At 28.1% G+C, this 22,373-nt stretch overlaps 2 protein-coding genes across 2 annotated transcripts; one reads left to right on the top strand and one right to left on the bottom strand.

Moving 5' to 3' along the window:
• Nucleotides 1–13,511: 13,511 nt before the first annotated feature.
• Nucleotides 13,512–15,163, top strand: LOC124834030 (putative receptor-like protein kinase At5g20050). The gene has a single exon (XM_047308615.2). The coding sequence runs from the start codon at nucleotides 13,641–13,643 to the stop codon at nucleotides 14,976–14,978; it is 1,338 nt and encodes a 445-aa protein (XP_047164571.1). The 5' UTR covers nucleotides 13,512–13,640; the 3' UTR covers nucleotides 14,979–15,163.
• A 2,619-nt stretch (nucleotides 15,164–17,782) lies between these two features.
• On the bottom strand, nucleotides 17,783–22,067 carry LOC124834048 (deSI-like protein At4g17486). Its single transcript, XM_047308638.2, has 4 exons — nucleotides 21,566–22,067; nucleotides 19,164–19,451; nucleotides 18,516–18,596; nucleotides 17,783–18,386 (listed from the first exon to the last, which is right to left on the bottom strand). The coding sequence occupies exons 1-4, from the start codon at nucleotides 21,729–21,731 to the stop codon at nucleotides 18,247–18,249; spliced, it is 675 nt and encodes a 224-aa protein (XP_047164594.1). The 5' UTR covers nucleotides 21,732–22,067; the 3' UTR covers nucleotides 17,783–18,246.
• Between the last annotated feature and the right edge of the window lie 306 nt (nucleotides 22,068–22,373).

Raw genomic sequence — 22,373 nt, forward strand, 5'->3', positions numbered from 1 at the left:
ATAAGAAAAAACATCCTTACTGTCACTCTTCTTATTCATAGCAACTGAAACACATAGACTTTGATTTGTCATAACTACTAGGAAAAAAATTAATATTAAATATTTTTTATATTATATATTAGTTAAAAATATTAAGTAGATGTTATTGTTTTAGAAAACGAGAAACCTTCTTCATCAAATCTTAACTGTGTAGATGGAGAAGACATATATAAATACTTAGGATTGTTATGTGTCTTCTATAAATAACCCAAAATTGCATAAATATGACTTAATACTATACTATGAGACATTTATACATCCATTAAAACTTAAATCGATGTAAAACATACATATATGCATGGAGAACTAATGATATATGTACAGTTTTACAATTCAAATCTTAACCATGTTGAAAGATTGACGTATTACATCCATTTAGATTATAACTAATGCAGTACATAGATTTTTTAAAAAGTTGTTTATATTATGTGTTTCTCAACTTCTAATTGAAAATAATTTGAATCAATTATGATTGATATATTTTGCAAGCAAAATATATTTCTAATATTTAGTTAAAATAGTAAATAGCAAAATTTATTAATAAATTCTATCAAAATGTTACTATTTCATCGACTTTTTGGAGAGTTGTTGTAATAGTTGATGTAGTATCTCACATCATAATTGTTGAAGTTAAGTGTGAATACGAGCTTTCCATTGATTAAAAAAATAATATATAAAAAGAAAAAAATTGTAATTTTTTTGTTTTAAAAGTTAGACTTGAATATAGTGTTATAATTTTTTAAATGAGTCACTCGTGACTTATTTGATTTTGAATCTCTGATGTGTACTTTGAAAAAACTAAATTTCTTTGATTGAAAGAAATTTCTCTCATTATTTTTCAAATAAAAGTTCTTTTAAGTTTCACAAAACAATAAGAAAAGTTTGCTAAGCAGATTTTGATTTCACCAAGTGAAGTTCTAAAATAAACTTAACTTTTATTTATTACTAATGTTTTGAATAACTTCATTACGGATAACTTTTATTTATTTTAAAAGTTTAATAAACATGTTTATGAGTGTTATATATGGATTTAACTCATTTGTTAGTAAAAATTGTCCTAGGATTGAAATAAGGTTGTGCCAAATGATGTGAAATGAAATGTCTGACTAATGATGTGATATGCGTAAAATGAAATAAAGTTATGTTTTGTGATAAGATGCTGATTGAACATTAGTGAGACTATTAAATACCATTGTATCATGATGTATAATGTAAATTTTGAATTGTGAAACGTGTTTATGGGATATCCAAACTTTTAGACTGTGTTCGTAGGCGTGGATGTTACATGCTGCTGATATGAAAAGATAGATTTGCAAAATTAAGACGTTTGTTTGCATTTAAGAGTGAATGAGAACGTGAATTTAAGGAATGGATCAAGCTTTTATATTTTTATAAAATGTTCGCATTTTTTCTGAATGTGAAATGACGAAATTATTATGCTATATTAAGATATTTACTTTATAAATGTTGAAGTATTTATTTTTCATGCACACACATCCAATGTAGCTGGAATCAATTTCAGGAAAGTTTATTCCATTCTAAACCATGTGACATAATACAAAGCAACTGTATTCGATTTTGTAGACATTGTATTAAGACCCTAACAAAGAACAAAACATTCGTATTCGATTATAGAGAGAGTGTATTCGACTACATCCTCTTCCGTTTCAGAGTTACGCATTTGATTTCAAGGAGACAGTATTCGGTTCCAGCAGCGGGTTAACCCATTTCACAATTTTGAATTGAGTTACATGGGCTTTGAAAGCTTGATGATGACCTTGTGCAGCAGTGAGAGATGTTGTTGATGGTAGCGAGAGTCCATTCAGCGGGTTGTTTGTGATGGATTTATGGTGGATCTGATGCAACTTTGAATAGGGAGAACACTTTGTTAAGGTGGTGGCCGTTTATCTCAACGTAAAGAAGTTTATGGAGGTGGTGCGCGTTGTAAGGGAAGCACAGCTAGAAGCCTACACATTTATTGTAATTGAAGCACTAGTAAAAGAAGTGTTTTCCCTTTGAAAAATGAAAGAAACACGTTCCTGTGCACATTCTATTTCCTTGAAAAATGAAAGAAATAGGTTCTCTCTCTCTTCCCATCAAAGTGGGTCCCATACGTCAATAATAATAATAATAATAATAATATAATTTATTTTCATCTTAAAAATTAATTTTTTTTCTTATAATAAATTTTACAATTATATATAATATTAACAATTATCAAGACAGTAAATTATATTACAAAAAATATTAAATTTAAAAATAATTTCATTTTACTAAATTATAACTTTTTTACATTTTTAAAATTAATTTTAATAATTAATGTTAATTGTTCATTCTTTATAAACTTTTTTACAATTAAATATAATATTAACAATTATCATTTTATATTACATTAATAATTAGGGACATTTTGGTAATCTTCAATTTCTACCAATTTAACAATTTTTTTAATTTATCACATCAATCAAATCCTACACTAATTATCATAAACTTTATTTCTAAATCGACTCTCAATTACTAATCACAATGTGAATATGTTATGCATCAATATCGGATATTCAATTTAATTGTAATTATTAAATGAATATTGTTGATGGATTTCTGAAATGATTATTATTTTTCTTTTAATTGATGACATTAGGTTATATCCTTTGGTGTACTTTGATTTACTATTATCAATGTATAACACTTTTTCATGTATTTTTATGATATATTTGAAGGACCAACATTTATATTCTAAATTTATCTCTTGAATAATTTTTTAAAAATTAAAATAATTATTTTATCAATTTTATCATTATTTTTTAAATTTAACTTTATTTTAATTTAATATTTTCTAAATTTAACCATTTTCTAATTATAAAACTATTTATAAAATAAACAAAAACTATTTACAATAAAAATTTCATCTTTATTTATTTTAATAGTAAGAATTTTATTATTTTTTAACATCACAGCGCATGTAACATTCACTAACGTAAATAGTAATATTTTACATAATTTGTCTTTAGTAATAGTGTTTAAGAATTTTTCTTTTAATATTTGGTATCTTTTAGTCTATCCTGTGAACATTTTATAAAATTCTTCCACATGTAAATTATATTTTATATCAAACTTAATTACATTTTGAGTTTGTGATAATTTTATAAACTTTCAATTAAGTTTCCATTAAATTTTTATGGTTTAATGAATCTTTAATATCTTAAATTTTTTTAATTAAATTTCTATAATTAGATTTGTTTTATTAAATGTCTGACGTTTTAGCTATTTTATTGTATTTTTGCTTAAATATCGTCAGATAATATTTTCTTTTTACCAGAGATAATATTATCTCTTTCCAAGTTTTATAATATTTAACAAAATTCTTTTAAAGTTAATTAAAATTATAAAATATAAAATTTTAAAAATTAAAAAAATTATAAAATAATGAAATGTAAAATTACAAATTTAAAAAATATAAATTATATAATATAGAATTGCAAAATTAAAAATTATAAAATTATAAAATTATAAAGTATAAAATTAATATTTTAAAAATTATAAAAATATAATATTTTATATTTTTATATTTTTTAATTTTATATTTTTTTAATTTTTTAATTTTATATTTTATAATTTCATAATTTTATATATATTTTTAATTTTAAAATTTTATATTTTTAAATTTATAATTTTACATTTTATAATTTTTAATTTTATATTCTATAATTTATAATTTCATATTCTATAATTTTTATTTTTATATTCTATAATTTATAATGTTATATTCTATAATTTTATTTTTATATTCTATAATCTATAATTTTATATTCTATAATTTTACATTTTATATATATTTTTTATTTTTAAAATTTTTAATTTTATATTCTATAATATATAATTTATAAGTTTAATTAACTTTAAAGAATTTTGTTAAATATTATAAATATTTGAGACTAATCTCAAAAGTTAATTAAGTCTTCAAATTATAATAAACAACTTATACTGTGATATAAATTATTTATAAGTTTAAGCAGTTATTGAAGTTGAATTAAGAAAAGAAAATGAAAAAAAAGATAGATCAAAGGAAGGTAGTTAAAAAAATTGAGTAAATGTATAAGTTTAATAAGAGAGATAATAACTCCTAAAAATAAGCAACAATCTCAGAAAATTTGTTAAAAGTATCATTAATCTTCTTGAAACCGTTTGACAGTAGAATGAGCAGAATTGTGAAATAGAAATTGGTGTAAATGAAAAATATTCTTACTTATTGCACGAATTTGGAGATTCTGGTACATTGAGACCACCAATTTCTCCTACTCTCTGATCCCCTTCCCCACCCTCCACAAGCCAGATTAACATACTTCTCTGCCACACATTTCTTTTGTTTTCCTTCTATGCCTTTTGCTGTCCATACACTTCAGCTCGCTATATTATGTTATATATATATATATATATATATATATATATATATATATATATATATATATATATATATATATATATATATATATATATTTCATTTAAGAATTTCTTTATTGAACCAATCATTTAAAAAAAATTGAAAATTTCTAAATAAGATCTTATTAAATATTAGTTTCAACTTTAAAATTTCAATTATATGTCAATTTAAAATTTGTGGATGATTTACTATCACATAAAAATTTATTAAAAATAAAATTAAATAATACAAAACATAAATCTAACAAAATAATTAATCTTAAAATGTAATATTTATATTAACTTTTAACAAATATAAATTTAAGTAATATAAAGTTAGTATATATATATATATATATATATATATATATATATATATATATATATATATATATATATATATATATATAAACTATGTAATTCTATAATTAAGATTTATTTTTTATTTTCACATAAGATATTTTTTATTTACATATTGTGTTGTTTTATAAGTTATAGTCTTACATTAGAGGGGAGATATAAATAAAATAGAAGCTCTTACTAAAGTTATTGTTTCATGATTTTGAAAAATGCCTTGTATAGTTTAAGATATTATATTCAATTTTGAACTCTTCGTATTAAGCTAATAAATGTCATTTTAAAAAAAAATAGTTTTAATGAATTAAATGAGAAAAATTTTAAACTTAACTCAATCTTTTTAAACTTAATATTACAAATTGACCTTATCTCTAGTCGATGTGGGACTTCCAACATGAAGCGAGATCTTCACTTATATCTGATTAATTTCTGTAAAAAGAGTAAGTTGGTTTTTGTTCTTTTCTTTAATTTGTGTGTTTTTTCAAACATGTGACATATGAGTCTTTTATAAGACTCTTTGTTGATAAGTGATCCTTACAGTATGTTCTAATTATTTTTCTATGGTTTATAGGAGCAAATAGAGTTTCTTGGACGGTTGGAGTTGTTTTAGGATCCTTAGAATTGTTACAATGAAACTCATTAGCAATGGTTATATAGAGTAGTAGAGGTTACTACAAGTTCATAACTCATTTCCTCGTGCCTCAGGATCCCATAGTAACAACAAAGAGTGTGTTAAACTATTAGCAATAGTGAAAACTGCAACGATTAAGAAGTTGCAACCTTCTAAATAAAAACTTGTCAAGTTGTGAGTATACCATGAAATTACAAAGGTCGTACAACCAACCCCCCAAGGCAAAATAGACGCAAGGAAAGAATCAGAGTCTGATATCAATATATGTATATGAATTATTAAGTCTATAATGAATGATTATATGTTTTAAAATTAGTTGATATAAATCTTTGTGTTATCATCTACTTAAATGTTGTATGAATACTATATTTGATACATTAGTTTATCTTTTTGTTTGCAATTATCACCTTAATAAGCAGACAAAAATGTCTCAGTTAATCACATACAAGACAAAGATGATGCTGAAACATATAATAGAATGTTAGTTTTATGTTTATATCAATTGATTTTAAGATTCTATTACACTTTTATATTCGGTGTAATAACATTATTTATAATATACGATATATATTTTGATCCAATTTTTAATTCAATATAATTCATCCAATCTAAATTTATATAAATTTTTATTACTTTACTTATCTATTTATTAACAAATTGTCATTCCTGTATGGTATTAGAAAAAATATTATAACCTCAGTATATATATTTATACAAGTATGAATACTTTTTTTTTTCAAATTAATTATTCATATTATATAAATATATCTACTTGGGATATTTATTTGTTTTCTAGACAGTGTCATTATAAAAAGCATATCAAAATTTTCTTAGAATGATAATTTGTGTTTTATATTAGTTAAATTTTAGTGAAAAAATTAAATAATAAATGATTAAATATGTTTTTAGTTTTTAAATTTGAATGTTAAATTGAAATTTGTTTTTGTTTCAAATTTTGATATATTTTGATCTTCAAACTTAAATTAAAGAGTTATAATCCTTTTAATTCAACAAAATTAACTTTTTTTATGTTAAATGGTGTATTAAGATGACAATTGACTTATTTACATGATTTATCTAACTCAAATTTTAAGATAGAACAAAATTTAACATGAATAAAAAAAGTTAATATCGTTAAATTAAAATTGTATATTTATTTATTTTTAAAATTTTAAAATAAAAATAAATTAAAGTTTAAGATACGAACGAATTTCGATTTTGCAAAATTAAAAACATGTTTCATTATATTTTTACATTTTACCTAAACAAACCAAAAACTAAAAATATACTTTAGGTTAGATCAATGATAACAAATATAAGACAAGGTTGCTAAAATCAATCAATCAGTTGTCATTCTATCCAAAATTCCAATAATTAGATGTTCGTTATAAAAAGAGAGAGTGAACAGGCTGTTATGAGAATTTTAGTATGGAACTCTAACTATAGTTTGGGTTGCTAAACAGGATCTATTTGCCATAATCATGCATATCAAATGATTTTAAGAGTGCTATAACTGAACGTAAGACAGCATTTTGAGACAGAATCATAAATAAACAAAAATGAATTTTGTCTAAAGAATTGAAGAAAGTTGGTGTGTTTCTTCGTCTTTTTACATCTTATCATCCATTACGTTACACCACCTTGATTAAATAAATCAATGATACATATATATATCAGACAATCTTGATGAAAATGAACGAAATTTTCAGTTCTTGAGTATATGACTAATAGACGTAAACAACAAATTTGGGTTAAGAGATAGAATTGAGCAGTGTTCTTATTTTCTCCTCTTTCAGCACGTGTCTAATGAGAGAAAATCCAAAGAATAAAACCGCAAAAGAGGAGTACAAGAGGTATGAGATGAACAGCTTTCTGTGGAGGTGGCTTACCATGGAGTGCCATTTCTTTCTTGTTAACAACATCGGACACGGAATGATGAATTGGCAAGCCCTGTGAATCTGCCATTTTAAGAGATGGAAAAGCTAAAGCAGTGGCTGAAATGTCAACCAAGAACTCACCAGACGCTCTTGAGATACTTGAAGATCTATGCATTTTTCAGAACAAAGATTATATATAAACCGAATTATTCAAGTTTTGTCTCATATATATATATATATATATATATATATATATATATATATATATATATATATATATATATATATACTATGTTATAAGGATGCCTCAAACTCCAAGATCAGTAGACGTTTGCGTACCCACCAACCAACCCTTTGCTTTCAGAGCTGAAGAGGTTTTGTTTTAATCGAGGTTGCCATTTACACGCTACTTAAAGTCAAACGTAGGAGATAAAGGGATTTGATTTTATAAGAACAATCTAGGGGTTGAAACGCTTAAAATGCAGCTTGTAGAGTATTTAAAGGCCTGGCATGTGCATGCACTTGGTTGGAACTTGGAAGAACCAAATCCCTTTCATAAATCAAAATATTATTGGAGTTCATCTGGGTATGGGATGATGCATTAATGCATAAAGGTGTTATGTGTAACTTACTTTATCATAGGTGATTTATAAAAGATTCTTTCAAAACACCTCACGATTTGATGAAAATTCATTCATGTTACGTCAATATACCAATTAATGAAAAATTAGACAAAATAGTTAATTCAAGATTCTATATTAAGACACTTGTCCTATACAAAATTTACATAAACAAATCTTAAATAATTTAGGTCATCTTCTCTTTATCTTATTCTGTTTTTCTACTATATATCACTCTCAAGAGTATTTTTTTAAGCTTTCAGAAAATTTCTCATCAACTAAATTGTTTTAAAGCTCTTATTTGGAGCTTTAACTTTAAATAGTTCTTAAATTACAACAAAAACTACAACTACATGTCAACATGGTGAAAGAAACTAAAACAACAAACATGATGATTAAAAGAACAGTAAAAATAGTATTTAATCACATGTTATACTAATTAGTTTTTATACTAATCACACGTTAAACCCAAATATTATGAACTCTACCAATATGATCATGATCCATGCAATTTACATTTAAATTGATTTTGTGGTCTTTGTGATAAGATACTAAAATTGGACTTTCACAAAAAAACGTCTGAGTTGCAGGATAGAATCCATGTTTCTAGAGTTGTAAGACATTTTGCGGAGTTCCAAAACGAATGAAGCTTAGTTTCCCGAGTTATCTAACTCCGAAGAAGCTCGATTTCTTGAGTTCTAATCTTCAGAAGTTCGATTTCATGAGTTCTAACTCCCAAAAAGGTCAATTTTCAGAGTTCTAACTCTTAAGAACCTTTGTCTCTCTCCTAAACACACAAAAATATGAATTCATGTCAAAATCCAAAATATACACAAAGAATAAACGAAATTTCTATCAACTTGACTTTAGGATTGAAAAGTTGTTTACTCTAATCTTGGTAACCTTAGCTAGAGGTGAGAAGATGCAATGGTGGTCGCGGAACGATACCTCTATCACACGAAGACAACAATGTGAGCTTTCACGAGTCGAGCAACCTACACTAAGCTTGGCAATGGACGGGCCAAAGAAGAGGAGGCACAAGCAGTGGATGTGTGACTTATGGAGCCACAAACAATTGAGGCGCGAGTAGTGGACCTTGGCTAGGGTTTTCACCTCATCGAGAGCTTGACAAGAGTTTTGAACGAATCAACAATGATTTCTTTGCTACGAAGAATAAATAAGGAAGAAGTTGTGAGGGTTTTTGAGTGGCAAATACATTTTTGAGTGATTGAGAGGTTTTCGAGAGTGATGCAACTGTGAGAGTTCTAGTGAGTGACAATGAAAACTAAGTCATGCAACACATAAATAATTAATTATTTTTAAATTCGTATGTAATAGTAGATAAATTTACAAATTTAATCTCATTACTTACAAATCTTATCTTTCACAAATGTTTCTACTATAATATGCGAAATATACACACAGTAAGAAATATTTTTCTCATTATCTATAAAATAATTTGTATGTAACTCAATTTTACATGTTTATATATACAATTTGTATATAATACATGCATTATCAACAAATTCAAATATATATATATAAATAATAAATAAGTCATATTTTTTAATAATGAAAGAATCGAAATTTACTTAAATAAATATTAAAAATAACTTGTTAATGTTAATTTTTATATATTTATTATATGATAGATACATATATTTAAAGAATATTAGTTTTAGCTTTTATATAATATTTTAATATTTTTAACTCCATCTTCTTTATGATTTTCGTTAAGATTATTCTTGTAATATATATCTTTTAAATAAAAATTAAATATTAAATTACTACTTATAAATTAATATTCCAATTAACATTTTAGTTAAGAGAGTTGCATTAATTATTTACAATGAGATTATTTACTCCTATTTTTTTTATTTTAGATAATTTTTCAGATGCACATTAATTTATAATAATCTTCTCTTAATATATACTTATGGATCATTTTACTTATGTACTAGTTATTTTAATATTTTTTATTCAACACGAGACTTTAGATTCACGTTGAATCCTAAAAATCTCTTTTGTTTTTCAATTTTACTCTTCCTATAATTCTTTGTTTGAATTAAAATATTTATTCTATCAATTTTATTTTTTAAGTGATCGTTTCTTTAATTTTAATCATTTTATGTTGATTTGACCATTTTAAAATTTAACTATTTTTTTAATTATAAAACTACTTACAAAATTAATAAAAATGATTTACAATAAAATTTCAAAAGTTATTTTAATTTTATAATTATAATATAAATTTTTATTTTTATTATCATTAAAAAAAAGTGAAACGCTATGCGTTTTCCCTTATCAAAATAAAAACGATTAAATTGTAGAAATAACAATGCATTTCACCTTTAGTTTATTACTTTTTCTTTGTTTGTTTGACTACTAAATTGTTAATTATATTCCAAAAGGTTGGATCTTTGTAATTGCTGTTGCATCATCTTCAAACCCCATAAATAAGCATCAACTCTCTGCAGACTTCATTCATCCATTTTCTTTAATCAATGTCAAATGTTGTTCTCCTTATATTTAAATAAATTTCTTTACAAGTATTTTGAAAAGCAATATAATTTAAATTAGTTTATATCTAAATTAAAAAATTGAATTTATACATTAGTTGAAAGTCATTTTTATTAATTAATGTATACATAAATTAGGTGAATTCTAAGATGAAACATTGTCATATGTGGACCACCATGTTGCATTACTTCCAAGCGTTATATCAAATTAAGGTGTAAAATCTTATCATAGACTTATTTTATAAAATCAATCTCTTCTCATTATCTTCTTCTTCCCTTCCTTTTTCTTTTGAAAGCTTCCATCGCCTTTGAACACCCAACAACATTCCTTCTTTCATTCTTCCTCCATTGTTGTCTTTCTTTTATATTTGCGTTGTTATAATAACTTAACATCTTTGGCCTATCCCACAAGATAAAAGTTTCAGCATCGTGCCTTTCAAATAACTTCTAGCAAAAGAGTGACTATGAGCTTTTGTAAAGCACTTAGGTTTACATTTTAATTTATAGTAATTTTTAAGTTATTCCACAATTTGAAATTTGAAAGATTCGAAAACAAAAAAAGAAAGGAGTAAAACGTACATAAAAAGTTAATATTATTTTTAACTTAAAATCTTAACAATAATTTGTGAACATTATTTTTTATATGATGTTTAATTTTTTTATTTATACTAAAATTCAGACTTCCCTTTACATTTCTAAAACTATCTCATAAAGTACTTGGAACTATTGACACATTCATTCAATATGAAAAATCATCCTTTAAATCAAAAGTCAAAAGTCACAAAAAATTTGAACTAAATTCAAACCATTCCGTACGATAGCAAAATGACACTGTAAATAACTCTCAATCAAGTGATGAAAACCACTTCTCAACGTCAGTTTGAAGAATCGCAAAAGTAGCACACATAAAACCAAAGACTGATAAGGTGGTACCAAACAATTATTTAACCTTTTTATAAGTATTTGTAAAGAAATTTAAGTCTAATTTAATTTTTAAAAACTTACATTATTCATATTATAAATTTGTTTTATTTTTAATTAATATGAAAAAATTAAATTTTATATTTAATTTAAAAATTAGTTTGTAAGGTAAAATTTGAATTATAAATTTACTTTATCTCGGTTCAATATATAATTTTTAATAATATTTATTAAGTGAAAAGTGAAAACTACTTTTGATTATTTAGAATTAATTCCGTTTCTATATAAGTAATTTTTTTTTATAGAAATCATATTCAGAAAACTTGTTTTGAGGATTTGGAAGTCACTTTTACAAAAGGTGAAAATGGTTGTTTCGAAAATTATTGAGGTACCATTAGAATTTATCGAGGTGCTGGAAGAAAGGGCTTGTTTTGGTTATTCTCTCTTATATCTCTCGTTGTTAGTTTTGGGCTTGTACTTAGGCTCGGCGTCCGTAATTTTTCTTCTATTTGTTTCTTCTTTTAATCTTGTCCATTTATTTACAAGGGTTTTCTTCAATATCTCCAAGTTTTCTTTTTATACCTCCAAATTTCACTGTCAAAAAATTTAACCTTTCAATATATATATATATATATATATATATATATATATATATATATATATATATATAATAAATTATATAAGCATTAATTATTAATTACCAAACATATTTACTTCCATATTCGATAATTGATTTGTCTCATTGGATAAATTACTCCAATATTTAATTTCTCTAAAATGATTGCAAAATAACACAATAACTTCCTATCTCATGATGCATTAACAATATAAAAAAAAGACATGATAATCAAAACTTAAAAAAAAACTACATTTAAGACTGTCCAATTCGATATGTAAATTTCAGAATATAAATTAATATTTTGAATTATACAATCTAAAATTCAAAATTATATTTTTTATTTCAGAATGTAAATTAATATTTTGTATGTATAAAATTACTATTTTTTTATATTTCGAATTGTGCAATTAAAAAACATTTAAAAATTACTTGATTCAAAATATTTACGAATTGAACAATCAAGAATAATAATTCAAAGACGAAAATAAACTTACCCACAGGAAATCACAACGAACTGAATGCAAATTCCTCCCACCACAAATCCCAACCAGCTACCAACCACCACCTACACTCACTACCAACAAGCAAACCATTCAACATATTCTCCATTTTTATTAATTTCAGCAAGGGGATATTTGGAATTTTAAAAAATATGGGGGGTGCAGGAAGAACACATGGGGTGGAGGAAGAAATGCCCATTCATATATATCTATAAAAGCCAAGAGTCTCATTATTACTTAATCTATTTTGTAAAATAATTTATCAATCTCACCTCCTTATACCCCTTTTCAAAATATTCCAAGAAATGACTCATATATTGCCAAACGTGTCTGTTGAAAATAATTTCCAGAAATAGTAATCCTAGGAATATAATTTCTGAACACGTAACAAATCGGTGAAAAAGATGTCGATAATTAGCTAAAAAAATTGACATCATAAGTAAAAAATAAATAAAAAATTAAAGAAAATCATATCCTACTGAAGACAGATGAATTGGGGCATCCCAAAATGATAGTAGTGAGAAAGAGAGCTTTGTCATTGAATTCTCACATGGTTGGAGGGCCATCTTAAAAACAACCACACATGAGAGCTTTGTCATTGAATTCTCACATTGTGCTAAATTTTGTGGAAGAGAGGGAAACAACACAACAAAAAGTTTTTCATTTACTTCCCAACACAGAGAGGAACCCAATTGTTGACCAAATTAAACCTCAACTTGTCCTCATTCTTCATTCCCCTTTGTCACTACATATGTTGCCATTGGATTTCGAGAACTTCAACACTGACCAAATCAAAGCCCGCGTTTCGCACAACAATTCTCAAAACTACAACCCCATGCATTTTTCTACGGTCCAGACGTGTTGCTTTTAATTAAATTTCTTGGTTACTTCCAACGTACATAATTAAATTAATGTTAATACCAACCATTATCTAAGTTTTTTAGCCGTTTTCGACGATAAGAATGGTCCCCCTCACTAAAACTAATGAAATAGTTGTATTTATATAAAAACAAGTTACACTTTTTTTTTCTTGCGGTCACTCATCACAACCTAATCTAACCTCCCTAGTCTTGTCAGGATACTAAAGAGACCCTTTTGCCGTTGGTTTACTCCTTCACCAGAAAACAATGAAGTTCTAATGGAGGACAGAAAAGCCAACACAATCTCTGCGATAGCGGTGATTGCACTTATCATATTTATCATCGTTGCACGCGTCTCCCTGAAGCTTTCACACGCCTTCTTCCTCATATGTGGCGCTTCTATTGCTGTGATCATCGCCGTCTTTTCGTGTGCATTCATAAGGCACCGTTACCACCGCAGGAGGAGGTTGTTGGAATCACAGTTGAAGACGGAAGGGCGAGAGCTTCGAATAGAGTACAGTTTCTTAAGAAAAGTTGCCGGGGTTCCCACGAAGTTTCGTTTCAAGGAGCTTGAGGAAGCAACGGATGGCTTTCAATCACTGTTGGGAAGAGGGTCCTCGGCTTCGGTCTTCAAAGGCATTCTCAGCGATGGAACTTCGGTTGCAGTGAAACGGATCGATGGAGAGGAGCGTGGGGAGAAGGAATTCAGATCAGAAGTTGCCGCCATTGCTAGCGTGCACCATGTCAACCTGGTGCGCATGTTTGGTTATTGTAACGCCCCCACATCGCCTAGGTACCTCGTTTATGAGTACATCCCAAACGGGTCTTTGGATTGTTGGATCTTTCCCTCAAGGGAAAAGCGTGCACGTAGAAGTGGGTGTTTGCCATGGAACTCGAGGTATAAGGTTGCGATTGATGTTGCCAGGGGGTTGTCTTATCTTCACCATGATTGTAGGAAGAGGGTTTTGCACCTTGATGTCAAACCCGAGAATATACTCTTGGATGAGGATTATAAGGCTCTTGTTTCAGATTTTGGTCTCTCAACGCTTGTAGGAAACGATGTGAGTCAGGTGATGACAACAATGAGGGGGACAAGAGGGTACTTGGCTCCTGAGTGGCTTTTGGAAAGAGGAGTGTCAGAGAAAACTGATATTTACAGTTATGGGATGGTTTTGTTGGAAATAATTGGAGGGAGAAGGAATGTTCTGAGGGTGGAGGATCCGAGAGACAGCAGTAAGAAAAAGTGGGAGTTTTTTCCAAAGATTGTTAACGAGAAAGTGAGGGAGGGGAAGTTCATGGAGATTGTGGATCATAGGTTGATTGAAAGTGGGGTTGTGGATGAGAGTGAGGTGATTAGATTGGTGTATATTGCATTGTGGTGTATACAAGAGAAGCCAAGATTGAGACCTACAATGGCACAAGTGGTTGATATGCTTGAGCAGCGTGTGAGGGTGGATGAACCCCCTGGTTCCAGAATGATTCTAGTTGATTTACTAGCTGTTGATGAAGATCCTGTAGATCATCGAAATCTTGCAAGGTTGTTGACCTCTGTTTCGAGCAATGTGGATTGTACATCTACTTACTCACTTGGAACAACTATTTTATCTGGCAGATAGCTTCCTTCTCTCTGGGGATTAGACCTCCTAATGCACTTCAATCTATCTCCTTCAGGGTATTATTCCCTTGCTATTTTTTTGCTTCTCATTACTTAGTTACTTCAATTGTATAAATTGGGACATAGTTCTAATATTTTCAGTGTGGAGATTATGTTATATACATACAGTTCATCTTTTTTTTTCCACTATAACCTGTTTTCTGGGTTCTTCTGCAAACAATCAATGCCTGTATGTTGGCATTACTGTGATTTGGAGGTTCCTTTGACTAAGTTTTTGCTGATCTAGTCTTTAATTTTATACGCTAATCAGTCTTTTCGTGCTAAGGTAAGAAATAATACAGTATAATCAATAAAGAAAAAGTGGTGGGGATATATGGAAGAAATTGTCAAACTTAAAGAGAAAGAAAACCTAACTCTAGTTTCACTTATTGTTCCTTCTTTCCTAATAAGTAACGAATAGTTTGGAATGTAAAACGATAACTTTTGTAAGTTTGTTATAATAACGCCATTACATTAATTTAGTTTTCTACGAAGGAGGGATTGGTTTTCTCACCTCAAAGAGAGTATATGGTTAAAATTTATAGAATGAAAACAATTCTGGTCGACAAAACTAGTCCTATTATTTATTCTTGATGTTTGTGTTTTTGACAAAATAAAGGGTAGTTTCTGACAAATTAATGTAATACAATACAGATAAATCTTGAACATCTGACTTGTTCATGACAAAGACAAATGTTGATATTCTTTGATACTTCGTTTTTAACAACATTTTTTATCATAAAATAAAGTCTCATGTTGACTTCAACTATAAAGCGCGTGAGCTTAAATACAAAAGCAGAAGTAAAATGAAATTTCACCAAAAATAATACGAATTTTAGAATAATCAAGACCTCTTTTTAAAACGACATTAAATAATTTCAGGGTACTTTCCATCTAAAAAACCCAATCAAATAATTATATTAATTGGAAAAAATATTGTTGTATTCTTTCTGCAAACACAATTTATTATCATATATTAATTTTTTTTCTATACACCAACTATTCGATTCCCAAGTTATAATGTTCTTACTAGATATATCATACTACTGTCAATGAAAGTTTGAATTTTCAAACAGATCTTAAAGTTTGGGAAGGATTATTCACAAAAGGTAGGCTATTTCCATTGCATAATAAATAGGAGCATTTGGCGCCACTAATTATGTTGTCAAGTTTATTTGGAAGATTGAATAATTTGTCAAAACTATGGAAAATAAGTTCATGAGTTGGGAGGAATAGTATTGTCATCATAGGCTGCTGCTACATACAATTACAAACAACTAGATGTATCATATTGCAGATAGTTTTAAAAAGCGGAATTATTGAATGATATCCTCTATTAAAAATATTTTAAAAAAAATATCCACCATTTCATTTGTCTGAAATTATTTAATTCACAGGAAAATTTTGGAGTATTAATGTCACTCATGTTCAAATATTAAATATGATAATTAATTCTATGTACGAAATGTTAGGTATGATGAAGAAATTGTCCTTTTGATCAACGTACAAAAACTGAAAATGGGTATGGACGTGCAGAAATTTATGAGAAAATTAAAAAAATATATTTAAAACGAAATAGCTGTAAAAATAAAAATAGATTTAATTAATTTTTCTTTCGGTTATAATATAAATATTATTTTACATTAAAAATTTATAATTTTTATTTTAAATATTTTATTTTCATTTTAAAAATTTTATTTGCTGATATTTCTGCATATTATTCATATTAAATCTGTGTTTTGAATGTATATAATAACTTAAACGACTAATTGCTACTGTATATAACACACTCTTATTGATAGATGAATATATTAAAGATCTATTCAGAAGACTGATGTAAGAAAATAATAACCATATCATATTTTAATCAATTATTTGGTGTACTAAGATGATATGATTTCTTTATCCATTTGTTCATTATAATATGTTAATCTAGCGTATATTTTATTTTAAGGAGAAGTTTCTTTTTAATATATAACATGATAAGATAATTAACTTGTCCTTCATTTTCTCATCTCTAATCTCCGTATCCTATTATTGACCACCATATAAGCCCTAACAATACAACGTTAAAAAAACTTACAGATAATTTCTCGATGAACTAAATTTTAAGAATATGGTTAACAATTTTTTTTTTAATTTTATAATTTTAAATCATACCAATATGTCTTAATGCATCGTCACTACATTAGTAAGTGTACACGTAACAATTTATCCCTTTAAATGTGAATCTACATTTTTCATGTACAGATATGCTTATAGATATACATATTTTACGAATTTCAAACTGCAGTCTAGGGTTGTCACTGGAACATCATATAACATTATGTGAATTTTCACCATCTTCTGTAGCCACTGGTGTATCAGATGAACTATATGGAAATTTTAAAATATTAAAATGATAATAAAATTGTCAACTTAAAAAGATCCAATAATAAAAACTCAGAATCTACTAAATATTATAATCAAGTGTATGAATTATGAACTTCTAGTGTATTCTGTTGTATTAATATATTTTAACGATAATACAAATGCCGCCTTCTAATTTAAATATCAACATCATGCAAAGTCTTCATTCTCAGGCGATATAAATATTTGTCTTCAGTGGTTCATAATTAGCCAAAATTTTCAGTCCCTAATAATTGTTACGATGTACTTTGTATGGTTTCTATTATGAAATATAAAGTATATTAATAACACAAACTATATCCTAACCCTAATTGACATAAAATTTTACTCATTTGAAGGAAATATTATACACAATCATAAATCACAATAAGTATTTCTATCACATTAGATCATGTCAATCATGTCGAAAGCGCACGGCATTTCTATTCAACCATGCTTACAGTGGTCATTTCATCTTTTACTTTTGTGCAGGATATGAACCTCATAAGAAAAACAACATTAAACCCTCATCCTCCAACTGGAAGATGTTTTTTGTACCATGTTGTCAAACAAAATGACTAATATTCCATAGCTTACAGACAGTTTCAAACATGACAAAATACTAAGCCTCAAACCTCGCCCCACTTTCCACCCCTAAAAAAAAATCAAACAAATAAGCCCCGTTCGAAAATCTTTTGTACACAACAAATACTGGATTCTCCAGTTTCAATGAACCCAAACCCATGGATGATTGAGAAAATTTAGAAAAAATAATCACTGCAAACAAATGGATAAATTTCAAAGCGTAGCACCTGTGTAACTTCTAACGTCAAAGATACCAATTATTTTGCTTGGCTTTCTCTAACGAAAGTAACATCCTCAGTTACAGTTGATGATGAAAGAAGGTGCTTTTCTTGCTCCTCATCTATTTCTGTGGACTCGCGGGGTGTGGCAGGTGAAAGAGATTCAACAAATTCATCTTCTGCAAACATTCGAAAAGACAGACAGGAAAAAAGGTTGCAGATATTATTAGCAAGATGGAAATTTAGTATATGCATCATCTGTAATACATGTTGACTGGGAAAAAAGAAAGAACAAGAGATACACACACCTGAGCATTCATGGTATTCAGGTAGCTGTTTAACACTTGTTACTTGAAGACTTTCAGGAAGTAGACAACTGCATAAAGCACCTACAATTTTTACCAGAGGATGGACATTAGGACTATGCTCATTGTATTTTAGGACTAAAATGACATAAAATGTATAGAACAGAACTAGAAGAGAAAATCAATGCGTCCGATTGTTAGTCTCTGTTGATGACATTACAAATGGTGTTATCCAGCTAAAAGCAACTGATGTTTGATATTTTCAAAGTACTTTTCATTGCCAAGAATAACTTGAAAAAAACTGATGAAGTTTAAAATTTATACATCGGCAAAACATGATATCATTGTCAGATTATATTTTAGACAACTTGAAGGTTCTAATATTTTGTCATTCATAATAGAGACTATAACTTGATGTTTGAAGACAGTATTTTCTCTCCTTGTCTAGTTCAAGTATGTTTTCAGAAATATGTGAGCCCTATAATGGCCCTAAACTTTGTAACTGACGGGTGGGGTTGATAGGAGCATGATGTTACAAGTGTCTCCCTGAAGAGATGAAAAGAGATCAGAAAGAACTATGGAAGTAAAAAGATAATCACGCATCAAAGTGTAAAAAATAAGCTTACAAGGAATTTCCTAGTACGGTTTTACCTAGCTTAGCAAGCCGATTCACCCAACCTGGGATTTGTTTCCCAGTCAATCTATTGGAGAGATCTTCTGTAAAATGATTGCAGTTCTTAGTTATAAGGTGATAGGTATCTCCATGATACTCAGAAGCCATGTTTTCAATAAATGTACGAAAGTCAGAAGCACTCATATTAGTTTGACCCAAAGTGATGGAACATCTATATATGAATCCAGGGCACTTCCTTGGCTCCACTTCAAAAACTCCACTAGCTGGGAAATCATGGGCTCCAAAACCATACTCCTTACCATGCACTGTTTCAAAATAAAAGAAACAAAGCAAGACAAAAAACTTCACTAGATTAGAGCATTAGATATACAAATTAAAACAAGAGTTACAACAGCAGGAAACTCATCAGCATAAATCACGAAACACTTCTTCTGGGGTATCTTCAGAACAATTCTGACAAAATTATGATTGTTGCCAAACAATCATACAAAAATGAAATGTTTAGAACTCAGAAGCTATTAATAAAGTAGTGTATCAAAAGGATAAAAATGAGTAAGTTTAAATATGCTAATTTTCTTTTTATTTATTTTATTGAATACAGATTCTCAATCAACCAGGAAATCCACTTCTAGAAGCATGAAACCTCGTATACACACAACATACAACATATCCAAAAAGGACTCTAATAAGATATAATGATTTTGATGATAGCAAGTTCTGTATTGCAACTGAAGATGTGTGCACGTTAGCTTACATTTGACAGTGAGATTGTAACTTCTATTTCTGAAAAATTAGGGAAGAACGATTAGATTTCATTGCATTAACTCCGAATAATCATACAACATGTACATAAGAGGAGTTCTATTCTATTTTAGGAAATAAAATTTCTCCATTCCACTATAGAATCCCTTAATTCATGGGACTTTCCTGATCTACAAACTGATTTTCGACAAACCAGCTTATAAGTTGGTCGACAGGCCTATTAGTCATAATTCTACATTTCTAGAGTAGCGTACCAAACACACTCTTGTAAACGGTAAAATACATTTTAGAATACATAGTCTTCAGAAGCAATAAGGTGGATTAGGAGAGCCAAACCTGAAGATTGCAAAATATAAATGTTTAAAACAGAGTAAGGAGTTTGACACTTAAGGGAAATCTTTTAAGACAACTATGAAAAGATAAGTTGGAAGGCGGCTGTTAACGGGATTCTAATCATTCAATTATCTTCAACAGACTAGAGGCTTTCTGAATATACAAAATCTGCCACAGTAAGCATAAGATCAAAGAAATTGAGCTGCATTTGAGCTATTCTAACTTCAATAGATGTTTCAGTTCTCGCTCACTTGTTAGCCTTACTCCAGCCAACCACCCTCTTGGATATTGTACAACAAATACTATTGATAGTGTTTCTGAATTCGAAGTCATTATGGAACATCATAACGTCATTCGTCTTTCACATTCCAGACATGTAATCTGGATTATTTATGATTGTTGCTGTCGGTGTGTGAAATACTTGGGAATCTTGAATCTAGGAATCCCCGAACCTTAAGAGGTTCCTTTGTTTTTTGTAGGGAAAAAAAAGCGTATAGGTTGGCTGCCACACTATTGTAAGGTTAAACTGTATAGTTTAAGGAAATTTGTAGAGTTTTTATAGACTGAGTTTTTATTCACTTAATAAAAAAATACTAAAAATCTATTAATGACTTGAATGAACAGCATAATACTCTTAACACAAAAATAATACAGTGTTTCAACTTTATAATAAAGTCAAGTAGCAAACAACAATAATAAGATTTAATAATGTAATAGAACTAAGAGAGATCAAATTATATAAATGTCGTAATCATTTATAAATTCATAAAAACATAAGTTAATAAAGTGAAAACATTTCAAAATCTAGCTAATCTTTTCAAATCATTTTGAGCCCTTAATTAAAAACATTGTGACCATGGAGTTAGAGTGAGGCAAAAATTATGTGATTTGGAACTTGGTACCTTGGTACTGGAACCTAGAGTTTGTGCGGCAAAAATTATATGTAATTCCAAAACACTGTCACTAGTCTAACTAGTTTATAACCATTTAATTGACATGTTTGTTTTTCACTCTTATGAAGTTAGCTCTCCAATTCAATATCTGAGAAGCCACAAGCTGGTAAGGTGTTGTTAATCACAAATTACTATTCAGTAACTCAAGGTTATACTCGTCTCTCCGCTCTCTCAATTTATGGAGAAAAGTTACAAATAAGCACTCAAGGAAAACATACATGATATCACAGAATCGTGAATTAGGAGCCTTCTCAAAGCAATACAAAGATAGAAAAATTGAAATAAAAAACTGCACTAAATCAGATCTGGTATACGCATAAAAGCTAGTTAAAAAAGTTCAAGGAAACAGAGAGAGAGAGACAGAGAGAGACCTTCAACGCCAGAATGAAATATGCCAAATCCAACCCAGTAGACGTAATTATTGACAGGGGTGAGATCGTAGACATTCAATCGCACGAGTGTGTTGATTTTGCTGTTACTAAGTTGGTCATCGCATTGTGAGGTGGAAATGGACTTCGAGGCATTCTCCACACCCATATTGTAGCAGCAATCTGAAAATTACCGAACCCAGCACAAACAGGACAACCTTACAATCGAAATTACCAAAAGAGGAAAGTAGTTACAAAGGGAAACACTCATTCCATGGACATGGAGCGAGAAGAAGAAATCACACAACACAGATCCATGTCCACGACATACCACGCTGAAGCAACCAATCTTATGAAAACATTAGACTTCGAGTTGATTGAGATAAGCGGTTGGTTACTTTTTAGTCAAAAGACGTGTTTGGCTCTCTCTGCTATTGTTGGGTTGAGACAACTCTTTTTTTTTTCTCATTCGAGTTCCACCCTTTCCTTTTTCTCAATTTTATTCCCTGTCTGTTGCTCTGCACAAGACCAGTTGTTGGTCTGAATTTTAGTTTACTTTACACGTAAAATTAATTTAGTCCAAACAATTTGAATTAGAGTAATCTTATTATTAAATTATATAGGATTATTTTTTTACTAAAATATAATTTTAAAAAGTATTTGGACATAAAAATCTAGAACTAATTTATATTTTTTAACTTTAAGAATCAAATATTTTTTATTTCTAAGGTTTAATAATTCTGATAGTTTCTATTTTCGATAATTTTTTATATAGGTCTCTTATTTTTTTATTTTAATTGAATTTTTATTT

Source organism: Vigna umbellata, chromosome 1 (genome assembly GCF_029865625.1).
Source record: "Vigna umbellata cultivar VRB3 chromosome 1, Vumbellata_1.0, whole genome shotgun sequence".
Classification (NCBI taxonomy): domain Eukaryota; kingdom Viridiplantae; phylum Streptophyta; class Magnoliopsida; order Fabales; family Fabaceae; genus Vigna; species Vigna umbellata.

Bases quoted from the DNA above. Each gene is read 5' to 3' on its own strand.
- LOC124834030 (XM_047308615.2), top strand. From the start codon at position 13,641: ATGGAGGACAGAAAAGCCAACACAATCTCTGCGATAGCGGTGATTGCA.
- LOC124834048 (XM_047308638.2), bottom strand. From the start codon at position 21,731: ATGGGTGTGGAGAATGCCTCGAAGTCCATTTCCACCTCACAATGCGAT. The intron at 19,452-21,565 runs GTCTCTCTCTGT...ATTTTGAAACAG, and splicing joins ATTTCATTCTGGCGTTGAAG to TGCATGGTAAGGAGTATGGT. The intron at 18,387-18,515 runs GTGTGTGTATCT...GAATGTTTGCAG, and splicing joins TGAATACCATGAATGCTCAG to AAGATGAATTTGTTGAATCT.